The 12784-nt window shown below is 46.2% G+C and overlaps 1 protein-coding gene across 3 annotated transcripts in view; it reads left to right on the top strand.

Annotated features, from left to right (window-relative positions):
* Positions 1 to 12784, top strand: part of PLXNB1 (plexin B1) — a 62796-nt gene that overhangs the window by 34611 nt on the left and 15401 nt on the right. For all 3 annotated transcript variants that reach the window (XM_069866309.1, XM_069866310.1, XM_069866311.1), the window contains 11 exons: positions 34 to 190; positions 3100 to 3208; positions 3299 to 3407; positions 3998 to 4858; positions 5279 to 5404; positions 6484 to 6606; positions 7537 to 7630; positions 7886 to 8052; positions 9077 to 9228; positions 11124 to 11229; positions 12623 to 12759. In XM_069866309.1, the coding sequence (XP_069722410.1) occupies positions 34 to 190; positions 3100 to 3208; positions 3299 to 3407; positions 3998 to 4858; positions 5279 to 5404; positions 6484 to 6606; positions 7537 to 7630; positions 7886 to 8052; positions 9077 to 9228; positions 11124 to 11229; positions 12623 to 12759 (2141 nt within the window). The remainder of the gene's footprint in view (positions 1 to 33; positions 191 to 3099; positions 3209 to 3298; positions 3408 to 3997; positions 4859 to 5278; positions 5405 to 6483; positions 6607 to 7536; positions 7631 to 7885; positions 8053 to 9076; positions 9229 to 11123; positions 11230 to 12622; positions 12760 to 12784) is intronic.

The following is a 12784-nucleotide window of genomic DNA, read 5'->3' as shown; positions in this document are numbered from 1 at the left end:
CAAATTATTTACTGGACGTTATTTAATTGATAGATATTCCTGGCTATCTCGGATTTACCTTCTCTGCATGAGGAAGAATTTTATTCATGTTACTTTGAAGATTATGAAAGCCCAGCAGTTCTGACAGAGTCAGGAATCATGTGTCCTTCTCCAGATCCCAGCCAAGCACCAGCTTTGCCAACAGGAGCAGGTCAGTGAAATGCTTTAAATCGAGCATGATAGCGCTGATAATGTTATTGGGAGAAAGTACATTGTAGGTCCATCAGATTACAGGATTAACATCTATGATGTATGTGGTCTGTCAGCAGGTGTTCATTTCATCCTGTCATAATATCTGTTTGCTTTCTACTTGTGTGTCGCATGCATCCTGTGCTATTTTGGGCTGTTGCCAAATTCCAATGCCAAATTCTGGTAGTTGGGAAGGAGATCCTGCTTGGAGAGTTATATGCAAATCTGAATATGATCTGAAATGCAGTCGAGAGTGGTGGCTGGTTTGGCAGCTTTGTCATAAATCTGGAGAGAGAACTGTCTTAAATACTGCTTTATTATTTAAATCAAACAGAATGCAAACCTTCTCAAAATGCTTGTAATAGTCAGAGAAGGAAGTACCTGTAAGGCAAGAAGAGACCCACACTCCTTAAAGTTTTCTAACTTCAGTTAGAAACGAAATCCAAAGTTCTAATTTCTATGAATCTGCAATGCGGCATAACCTCAAAATACATAGTCAGCCTTCTACTACCGTGAACAGTATTTGGCTGAATATTACTAATTGGCCACTCTGAAGAACCTGGAATGTTCTTAGTTTACAGTCTACTTTGGATTTTACCCAGCCTATCAGTGTGAGTTCCGATGAGCAGAGCTCTTCAAAGAGCTTGTTCATCTGAAGTAAAAGGCAGGTGCTGGCTGGGAAACATTCCATACAATTCACCTAAATGGCTAAATAGATTTTCCATGCATGTATGCAGCTGGCTAATAGGTCTGAAGTAATCTCCATGGACATAACATTACAGCAGAACTCGGCTAACGCACTTGTTCAATCTCAAACTCACTCATTTTCAGTATTATTTACAATATTATATCTGTTGGCTTTCACACTGCTTTAGTCTGGAAAAACCAACCAGGTCTCTGTTCAGGGTGGTCAGGAACAGAGGCAAAGGGCTTCATGCACTGCCACTACAGGCAGAGCTGGCAGGATTGGCTTCCCTGTTTTGTTCTGCAAATGTGGCCTGAATTTTAGCACAGTTGTGAAAAATCAGCATAGATAAAGCCACGGTCCAGCTCTCGTTATGCCAGGCTTTACATATTCATATTGACTCCTTTGTAAGTCAGTCTTGCTTTTATTTAAAGACTCCATAGATGCTTTACCTGTGTTATTTCCATATTGCGTCTCTGAGGCTTAACAAGTTGCTTCTGTTTTCTAGCCTAGACTTGCTTATGGATGGCTTGTGTCCGTTTGATCTCTCTGTGTTGTCCTTTTGCCTCCACAGCTCACTTTGTGAACTATGGCCAGGTATTTTCAACACAGTTTTGCCATGTTAACTGTGCCAACTTTATCCTCGTGTTCTTTTGTCACTCAGACTTACTCTCTCTTTCACTGTGTTGCTTGCCCTTCTTTGCACAGCTCCCGTGCTCTGCTAAGATGAATTTGAAGCAGGTACCAGAATCACACACTGTTCTCTAAATGAAGTCTCATCAGGGCCTTAGATACCAGCCCTTTTCTATGCCTACTTATAATACTTTTCCCAGCTCACTGAAATACTTGCCTTTTCTTCAGCTTTATTTTAAAGGTTGCATACCAGCTCATCTGTCACTTTAAGCTGATGAGCTCCAAGTTAATAGCAGAAACTCTTGCTCTCAGTTTGCAAATGCTTGACCTCATCGTCTGTATTGTTGAACAGCATTATTGTCAGGTGTTTATTATTTCTCATATTATATTATTTCTCATATTATATGAGAAATAATGGCCATTTTGGAGAAAGGAATATTTATAAATATGGTGTCATAGCCCTGAAATCCTGGGAGGTGTTAAGCTTGTCACCACTGCCAAATGCAACGTCTATGACAGTGATGGGAGTTGACAGTACTGCAGTGACTCCTGCCTCCAGCTCCATATGATACCCTTATTTTCTCTTAATCACGGGTTTTCATACACACCTCATGATCAGCTGTTTTAATCGCATACTGCTTCACTTGTCATCCTATCGGGAAACCAGCTTAGGTGTGACTGATCCTCCACCAGACAAGTTAATTGTTTTGTTGTGAATAGAGCTTGCTCGCAAGAGGAGGTCTGAATTCTGTGAAAGGAGCAATGGCCAAGTTTCTTGTTACTTATTTTTTATAGCAAACGGTCTGCTCCTGGAGTTGAGCAGAACATGCAATGTGTTTCCATTATTTGGAGAACTAATGCCAACTCCAGGGTTGGAGGCATTTGTCTGGAATGAGATCAATTAGCTGGTTTAGTAGTGCCATGTGCAAGAGGTCTCCTTCCACCTCATGCTATTAGCTGCAGTAAGGTTTTATCATCTCTGCAGTTATTTGGTCTGTCAGAAAACAGTGACAGTATCTTCCCAAAGAGAATTGGGCTATCTTGAGGCTTGTAGTTGACATGAGACTGGATTTAAAGCAGGTAAGACTTCAGTCAGTGTGAAGTCTTGTAAATCTCTTCACAGACTCACTTCTTAGTCTGGACATAGAGCGAAGCTCTCAAGGTGAAGGCAGTATGTAAAGGGCATCTCAGTTCTAAGGGTTTGATTTTCCTTTGGATGACAAAGGAAGACAATCAGCTTTGAGCCTGGAATGGTACGTCTCTCTCTCATACAATAGATGAGAGTGGAATTATGGCAGATAGAGATGAAGAGATCTTCAGACCTAGTCTTCCTTACCATAGGTTGGCAAGCACTGTCATAAACTACTCCTGACAAACTTGTCCAACCTGTTTTTAGTGTCTGTAGGATAATCCAGTGATCAAGATGCTGGAAGCTTGGAAGGGAATCTGTCTCCATGTTTGACAGTGTCTTTCCTAAAGTATGCTGAGTCTCTTAACAGTACAGCAGACTTACAGTTGCTCCATTTCTAAGAAATTTTTATTTTCATTTTCAGATCATGTCACCATAAAGCTTGTAGTGCGTTTCCATGACATCTTCATTGCTTCCGTGGACTTCTCTTTCTATGACTGTGCTGCAGTGGCCCTGCTGTGGAAATCGGCACCGTGAGCACCTGCTTTTTCTTTCCTGTAGTTGTAGGGAGGGTGGCTGTCCCTTCTTGGGTCTTAGCAGTTGCTTTTGTATCACTGTTCCAGGTGCCAGAAGTGTGTGAGCAGTCTCTGGGGATGTAACTGGTGCATCCAGCAGCACCTCTGCACCCACAAAGCCGCCTGTGAGGAAGGAACCATTATCTACAACAAAAGGGTATGTCTCATGCTCAGTCCTAGTCCTATATGAAGTAACAGCCTCAGCAAGTTGCAGCGAGTCAGATCTCTTCTCAGGTGAAATGGCAGCTGCCAGTCACACCAGGCAAGGAGGTGGAGCAGAGCCTCCCCTTGAAGCGACCCAAGGCTCTGCGTCCCTGATGTTATAAGGTCTTGCAAGGTTTCTGGGGAATTCCTGTCAGATGAAGCAGGTCACCCTTCTCCTGGGGTTATCCAGCCCTGTTATCCAGGGAGGATGCAAGTGGGGAGGTGGAACAGATGCCCAGTTTGTGGCTACTGCAGGTGGCCTTGCAGTTTTGTGGGGACGAAGGCAGGCAGACCTTCCTTTAGGTGGAGGTGAGTGCAGGCATCTGTGGGAAGAGGGAATGTCGCTGGACCTTCTGCGCTGTGAGCATTCCTCAGTCCCATCCCAAGACAAGGTGGCATGAGATGTAGCACTCATTGAAATCCAGAAGGTGAAGCAGCCTCTTGTGAACACTGCTACGGGAAGTAATATGGATTGGTTTTCTGCTTCAGTTTTATTCCATTTCCTTTCTTACTTCTTACCCCACCATGTTGGTTTTTTTCTAGGCTCAGATCCCAACCTCGAGTGTATTTCCTTCTCCAGCAGCTCCCCTCACCAAATCCTCTACTACAGCCCCAACTGCAGCCACAAAACCCATCACTCCCCCTGTGCGTGTGGTACCGAGCACTGTGCCCCTCACAGAGCCCAGCCACATCACGCTCTCCACAGCCTTGGATACGACGACTGAGCCTGCAGAAACCCTCAGCTATACATACTTTACTCTCTCAAGTGAAGCAGACTCTCTCCAGCCCATCACAGAATCCCCTCTACCACCACCAGCAGACAAACCTGCAGTCACTGTGCCAGAGACAACTTCTCCTGCGGTATCTGTCCTCACCAGCCCATCCAAAACCATGGATCATGCAGCCTTGCCCACAGAATGGCCAACCACTGCCCCGGAGCCACAACACACTGACCCACCCACCACCCTAGTGGGTACTTCTCTGCACACGTCTGCTGCGACAGTAACACCTTCCCCTCATGTCACTGGTTTCAAGTGGTCTCCAAGTTCTTTTCCTACCATGGAGGCACTGACATCTGCCATCCCATCTCCCCAAACCCCCAGCCAGGTGCCGGGGAGCCACGCTGCCTCCGATGACTCTCCTGGCTTGCTTGGAACTGAACTACCTGCTTCAGAGCTCCCCCAGTCAGCTCCCCCAGACTGGCTGCTGGAAGAAGGCATGGAGCTCCAGGACACGGAGGACTGGATGGATTTGCTGCAGGCTGAGAATGACACATCTTCCTTCTCTGCTTCTACTCTTTTGTCGGGTGATGGCGATTCTTCAGAGAGGGATGTCCCTGACTTTCCCAGGATCCTCCACCCTGACCTTGACTATCAGTATGATGCCCCTGAGTTTTGGGAGGAGGTACGTTGCTGGGCGTTGGAACTTAGAGCCTAAGGCTGTAACACTTTGAAATTTTCAGACAGATTGGTAGTCTGGTATTTCAGCACACAGGAGAGGTTGTGTCCTGCAAGAGTGTAGAAGCTGACCTCTGTCATGTGCAGAGTGAGAAGTGGCAGCCCGAGGAAGAAAAATGTGTTTGAGGTTTCCAGGTCTTGTAGACCTGCTGGCCTGAAGGTGGCAGTTGCTGTGTCCAGCATATTTACAGCTTTCTGCCTTTCACCTCTTTGGCCTGTTGCATTGCATTGCTGTAACTTCATGGTAAAGCAGCACAGCTCTGTCTTCGTTAGGCAGGGCTTGTTTCTCTGTTGGCATGTTAGGCTTAAATTCCCTGTATCAGAGCCATGCAGGTCTCTTTCTTTCAAGACCTATGTTTGTTTTCAGAGTGAAGAACTTAACTGGGGTCCAGATGCATGTCCCTGTGTGCAGGGAATCCAGGGATCTTCACTGTTTCCAGTCAACGTGGCAAGGAAGATAACCCTGCTGGGGAAGAACTTTCATCTCTATCAGGTAGTCAGCTCAGTGCCATCAGCATTGAGAAACCATGTTAATGCAGAGCACTTTTGGGGCAACCTGTCCACCAGACTGCTAAAAGTACGTGTAAAACACTGTTGTAGCTCTGCCTAGGTTTCTCCCATCTGCAGAATCGTCTAGAGGAATGACCTGTTTCTGTGAATAAAGAATTACATAGCTGGATTTATTGGTGGGTAGGAAGTCACCCAGAGAAAGGGGGAGTACAGGTGTGCACCAGCCTGCTGGAGATCTGCATGTGTTTGAATTAAGTTGCACCTGTGCTGTGCTGCAAGTGGATGGTAGTTCTTGGAGTAACTTCTTGCTGGATCTCTGCTGATTTTTTTTTTGCGTCTCCATAAGCTAATGATAAGTCATCTGTTCCCTCTCCTTTCTGACATGTTCACATTAATGTGGCTGTTCCTGTTGTACCTGAAACTGCCACAATGGGGAAAACCACCCTCGAAAGCTATGTTTCTTGGGTGTGCCTCTGATAGAAGTTCTCTTTGCTTCTCAAGATAGAAAACTGATTTAGTAACCTTTTACAAACAACCAGAACATACAGCCCACAGACTAATTGTTACTTTATATGTTAAACCTGATATACTGCTCTGCTTAGAAGAGCAGAGCTGGTTACAGATGCATATCCATCTTTTTTGCTGGAAATGTCTAAGCAATTTAGTGAAAGATTTACAGGACAGAGAGAAGAAGAATACAGTGTTTTTTGAGGTGCACTGACCTAATCTGCGTACTCAGCTCTTCGTTTTCAAGCTGGTTTTTTGCAGATACACAGGCATAACTTCACAGTCCCAGTGGGTTTTATTTCTTATTCCTTCTCCTGTGCCATGTTCTCCCCATATGGACGTACCCGCTTCTAGGTGTCTTGTTTTGCGTAGCTGTACCATTCATACGTGGAGGCAGTGACAGCATAGAGAGTCCTTGCACATAGCATAGGTTTGGCGTAACCAAAGGAGTGAGAGAACGTTGCTTGCACAGTAGGCGGCTTGGTAAACGGTGCTGAATTGCAGCAGAAAGCTCCACGTAGTTGAGAAATGGTGCCATGTGTTCATTCTCTGCAGGACCAGCAGTGGGACTATGAGTGTGTTCTGAATTTGGAGGGAAAGACAGTCGTGATGGATGCTTATGTGGAAGGAGAAGAAACAAACCAGTCTCTCTGTTATATCACCTGCCAGATGAACCAGGTGAGTGCTTGGAATACAATGCCTTTTCGGAGTTCACACTGGTGCTGGATTTGCTCAGCAAAACAGCAGCCTGGACAGCAAGTTCTTTAGGGAAAAGGGCCCTCATCTGTGATGCTGCTGCCTGGCAGTATTGGTATCTTCAGTTTGCAGAAATGCTGTTCAGTCTGAGCCATGTGACCCCTTGCTGCATTTGCTGAAGAATGGGATGATGCTGTCTCTGAACAACCACTCATTGCAACCTGCCAGGATGGTGCCACCTCTGCTTTAGCTTGAGGCGCAGTTGTTCATGGTTCTCTGGATCATGGCTTTTGTGAAAAGAAAAATGCTATTAATACCAGTTTTGTGGAAGCTAGCCTGTGGATTGTAAGATTAACAGACAAGATTGAAACAGCCATGAACATTTCTGGATGATGTGTGGATTTTACTTAGGGCAAGATTTGCAAGCAGAGGCAATATTTTCAGTTCAGAAACTTGTATAGTTAGGGGAGAGGAACAACATAAGCTCTTGTGCATACAAGCCCTGCGGACTAGTTGTAATCTACATCTTCAGCTCTACTGAAACTGCAGAAATGCCAGCTTGAGCAGTTTTCTGAGCAGTTGGCTTGTAGATTGGAATTAACCTTTTAGGAATGCAGTTAGGAAGTTAGACAAATATTGTTGTGAGCACACATTTGTTTTCAGTGTTCATCCTAGTGATGCAATGCCTGCTACTCTTTCTAGAGCAGAATTGTTAATTCATAAACAAGTGAGGACGGGCCTGTGCTGCCACTGCCCCAGCTATCGGTGGCTTGTCTGCATTCATGGGAGGCTCTGTATAGGCTGTATGTGCTGGTGCACTGTGCAGAATGGATGCTGATGCTTTTTGCATATTGAGCTGGCTCATGTGTGCCTCTATTAAGTTCTTTGTCTTGATGGTCTTTGTCTTTGCAGTACAGTTACACCGCTCCTCAACTTGAATTCAATGCCGTGGTGTTTGTGCGAAGGCGACGACACCTTCGAGTGGACAGTGCTGCAGATCTTCACGGTAGGAAGGCAACACCTCCCCAGAAAAAAAGACGGCAGATGAGGTGGAAGAGAATTGAGAAATCGTTGAATGAGGCTTTTTGCATCTGTAGTAGTCCTATCGCAGGGAAGCTAAGGAAAACAATGCAGCCTTATTTCTGTTGGTTGTCACAGGACAAGCAGGAGGAGAGGGTTTTTTGTGAGATGCTAAGTTGCTAGATTATTCCATGCTTTATATGATGTTTGCAGATGCCTCTGAATTTTTTTTCCTTTGCAGTGACTTTTTACAACTGCTCTGTGGGACACAGTGATTGTAGCCGCTGCCAAACAGCTGACTCCAAGTACAACTGTGTGTGGTGTGGAGGTGACAACCCCAGCTGTATCTTCAGGGGCTCCTGCAAGGAAAAAATTGAAGATATGTGTCCGGCACCTCTCATCCACTCTGTGAGTAGCTTGCTCACTAGTGTAGTGTACCTGGGGCAAGGAAGGCTCAAATCTTCAGCTGAAATCAGAGCGCTGAGAACTCAGTGCGCAAACTGCAGCTCAATAATACTTTGACCATCTGAAGAGTGAGTTAGTCCTATTCTACTAGGATCCTTTGGTGTTGCGAGGATGCTAGACTTCTGTGATGGGCTTTCAGTTCGCTGATAGGTAACAGCGAGGAAAGATGCATTTGTATCTCATGCGAGCTGAAACTGGCACACCAGAAGAAGCTGGGAAAGGGTCCACAGACTGGATCCTCTAACTGTCCCGAGCCAGACCCTGAAACAGGTTGGCCCAACTGAGTCTGGGGCAAAGGAGAGCAAAACCTAATGATAAAAGCACAGCAAGGAAGGGAATCGCATGACAGGTTGCTGGAATAAATTATTTTTGTCTGTTGATTTTAAATGTTTCTTGCTAACTGCCACATGACAAGTGTCTGTAGCCATGTGTCCCTTTTGCTGTCAGCTTGTTCTCCCTCCGGTGGCACACAACTTCCATGTGCTGCATCTTGTCTTAGTTTATCTTGGATGCTGCTCAGGAACAGAGCTTTGACGTTTGTGCAGCATGCAATTCATTGTCGTACTGATGCTGAGGAATGGTGCTTGCTGCTTCAATACTAGCAACATGTATTGGCTTGTGCATTCCCACTCTTCAGCAGAAATGCCTTATGGAGCATGTCGATGAGAAGGCAAAGCAGGGCAGTCCTTGCCTTAGAAGTCTGTAGCGGATTATCACCTCTGGGAGGGACCACTGGCAGCAGGGAGGTATGGGAGAGAAGGCTCCGACTGTGGTGTTCTTTATGGGCTTTCTTCTGATGAGGGCGCAACCTGGTATTGGTCTAAGCCAGTAAAGGAATCCATAGCAGTGATCTGACCCAGCAGAATTTGTAATGGGGCAGCTGAAGGGCCTTGTGCTGTAGATCAGTTGCCAGACTGCAGAGGTCTGAGATACTGTGACATTTACACATGCGCGGATGTCTTTGCAGGTGTACCCCCTGTCTGGACCAGTGGAAGGTGGCACTAGAATCACCATCACTGGCTCAAACCTCGGGCAGAAACATCAAGACATTGCAGAAACTGTCACTGTTGCAGGAATTCCCTGTGCCGTAGATGCTCAAGAGTATGAGATCTCTAGCAGGTAGAGTATCTGTGAAACCTCCTCCCAGAGGCAGGAGGCTGGCTTTTCCTTGGCTGCTGACACCAGCCTGAGTTGTCGTTGCCTTTGCTATAGCAGGTATCGAGCCTTGCCCATTCTCCGGGGAGTGCTCCTGAGTAAGTTCACTGTCCGACCAGTTACTTGGGCAGTGACCATGGAGAGAGGTGGCCCAGCAATGCTGCCGTGTACCAACCACACTGCCAGTACGGAGCCCACGAGCCAGCGAGATCAGGGAATCGCAGGCTCAGAACCATGCGGTTTCGTGGGTGTCTCCCCCAGCCACAGGGTGATTCCAATAAAGGGAAGGACATGGCTTGTGCAAGTGTCAGCTAGGAAAATAGCCTGATGATGTTCACACAGGGTGAGGATAGGAATGTGTGGTTGAAGGTACAGCACAGATTGTTGTCTCTGCTTGAGTGGGCACACCCCCAGACTGTCATTCTTCACTTGCCAGCCAGCAAGGCAAGCACCTTCCACCTCCCAGGAACAAACTCAACGATGGGACCCTCTCAGCCAGGGACAGACCAGGGAGTCCTGGTGGTGGGCCCTATGCCACTCTTCTGGTGGCCGGGAGTGCCTGGCAGGTCATACAGTGCTTGTAAAAGCAGTGGCTGGGAGTTTGAGAAGCAGAAAGACCCGTCCTGCTGAACTCAGCTAGTGTCAGTGATACAGAGCTGGGTAGCTGGTGTGTCCAGCCAGGGCAGGGCAGGGCCATATAACAAGGCAGTGTAGTCAAATGTTGAGGTGTGACTAGGGGGTATCTAGGAAGCAAGGAGAAAGGAATATTTGTATAGTTGGTCTGTCACAAGGCAGGTAGGTGGGAACCTTGCAGAAGGGAGGGAGAGGAGCCAAGCAACCAGCAGGAGAAGAGGAGAGCAATTGTGAGTAACCTCTCATCAGAGCTATCACAAACCCATTTTTCCATTCCATGGTAGCAGTAGTTGTAGCACCCTTCCTTCTGGGAGCCAGGTAAGATCATGCTGGGAAATGGCCTGCTGTGTGGAGCAGTGTTGTCCTGTCTGTGTGTCTTGTTTGTCTGGATCCATCTGCTTTCTGTTTTCATCCTAGAATAAGAGTATAATCCTTCTGAAGTTAGCACTGTCCTAGTTCTGTGTCTGTAAATCACCAGGCATCACAGGATCCTGGCTTGGGACTGCACTGCCTAAGTTAAAATTCCTGAGCCCTTTTGGTTGAGGGGAAGTAGCTGTGAACTTGGAACCCAACTCCTCAGCAAAGCCCAGACGAAATTCATCTCCTACTGTGTAGGAAGGCTGAGAAGTCTCCTGCAGAGTAGTTTTGCTGATAGCAAATCAGTGCTGTAACATGAGATTCTTTGCTGCCCTGTTCTAAGGACAAGCTGACTTTTCACCTTGTCAGCATCTCCCATACCAAATTATGGCTGCAAAATGGGCTGGGAAGAGTAGGTGATGCTGATCGGGGGAACTGGCTGGTCCAGAGGCCACTGGCTGAAGGCTGTGTCCAGCTAAACCCACAGTCACTAAGTATTTTTCTGTGCCAGACGCAGCCCTAATGTGTGGATTGACCACTGGTAGCTTGGAGTCACTCCAGATGTGACTGGTTTGATCAGCGATGGGCAGTGGCAGAGTTCTTGGACTCTTCATGTATCTGGGATACAGTGGGCTTCGTCCTGTCTGTCCTAGGAAGAATAATTCCTGTTTGGAACCGCCCCCTGCTTTTCTCTGCTGCTACTAGCCCAGCTTTTAAAGGTGTTTCTCACTGTTTGGTTGTCTATAGTGAGCTTGTCATAAGGCTGAAAGAAAGGAGCTGTGGTTACTAGATGGTTTTAGGATGTGATGCAGTGGATACGGCTCATCTGCTCTCCTGTGGTGTGACACTGTTCTTGGATTGCCCTGCAGTATCGTCTGTGTCGCTGGCGGGAGCTGGACAGAGAGATCTGGGCACATTGTGGTGGAAGTGCCTGGAGGAGGACGTGGAGTTTCTGAGCATGTTTTCACCTATCAGGTAAGGTAACTGTGGCCTGTTATACCTCTCCCTGTTCTTCCAGTATCTCTGCGAAATGGCTGCCTATTGCCTGAACTTACAGGATTCTGCCAGGCACTGCCACTGGTATTTTTATCTGATTTGTCTGGTATTTGTGTTGTGTGGTAGGTTTTGGAGGGTTGTTTTTTTCTTTTTTCTCCCCACTCCTCTGTTTTTATACTATAAGAATGGCTGTGCTGTCATCTAGGTGGGTTTTTTTTGTTGTTTTTGACAATGGTAACTTAAATGCTTAAAGAGCACTTTTCTGATTTGGAGATTTGTTTATCGATGACTTAATATCTTACTAAGACTTCTGACTTTCCGTTAATTAATTTGCAAATTGCTGCTTGAACACACTTTCAGCTTCTGGCTTTTAACAGCTGGTGGCAGTGAGTCCAAAGTTACTGTGTATTGTAACTTCCTATGCTTCTTATTAAATACATTTCTGATAACTTTTTGATATCTTAAACCCAGTAACTATGAATTACATACAAGTGCTCGCTTTTCATCCTTGCCGTGCAACTTACAAGTTCTGTACCTAGCCCATGTCTTCCTCTTCCCTGGGAAGGAGAGAGAGATGCCTGAAAAGCCTTAGGCTGTTCCATTTTTGGCTGCATAGAACCATTTTATTTACTGGAATATTCTTGTTGTTAAGGTACCAAAGCACCCTTCAACTGGCAGGAGCTCTTTTAAAACTCTCAACTGCATAGATATGGTTGGGTTACTTTTTTGCTGTAGTTTCACTGCTCCTTCTCACTTCATGTATCTTGCTCTTTGTTTATCAGCATTGACTTAACGCACCACTCTGCCTGCTGGCTCTAGATTTTGTTGCAGCTCCTCAGTGGTACTAAATTCTTGTTACTCTGAGTAATTTATCAAATTTCATTTTACCTTTCCAGGTCACCTACAAGAATGTTTAAATGGTACAGGTCTCAACACAAATTCTTAGGGCTTCCTGCTGGTAATCTCATCTACTAGACAAACAGATAGTTTATTTGCTGCCTTGTTTTTCCTTACTGGAGTTATTAATCCAGTTACTGATCTGAATAATCCCTTTGAACTGTTAATCCTAGGGTTTGTGTGTGAGGCTCACAGCTCTGCTGTTTCCAGCATCTGTCTGCTTTTTGCAGTCTGTGGCAAGACTGGTCCCTGATTTGTGACTGATCCCTCCTCTGTTCCCTCAGCTCCGTAAGGTGGCTGCTGGAGCCTAGCTGAGACCTGCCTGTGGTTGAGATCTATAGCTTCTATTGTCAGAGCACTGGAGGTCCTTGAACATATTCTGCTGTTTTCTTTCCTTGCCTTATCTTTGGAGCTTCTTGTCACTTACCTCCTTTTTTTCTTTCTTTTTCTGTTTGTTTTTTTTTTCCTCTTCTAGAACCCAGAGCTGAAATCCATTGTTCCAACTCAGGGCCCCAAAGCGGGAGGAACCTGCCTTACCCTTCTGGGCTCAAAGCTGCTGACTGGGCATCCTAGTGAGATCAGTGTCCTGCTTGGAGACCTCCCTTGCCACATGTAAGATCAGCGCCTGCCGATGTGC

This window comes from Phaenicophaeus curvirostris, chromosome 11 (assembly GCF_032191515.1).
Source record: "Phaenicophaeus curvirostris isolate KB17595 chromosome 11, BPBGC_Pcur_1.0, whole genome shotgun sequence".
Classification (NCBI taxonomy): Eukaryota; Metazoa; Chordata; class Aves; order Cuculiformes; family Cuculidae; genus Phaenicophaeus; species Phaenicophaeus curvirostris.
Note: the sequence above shows the minus strand (reverse complement) of the source record. Positions and strands in the feature narration are given on the sequence as shown.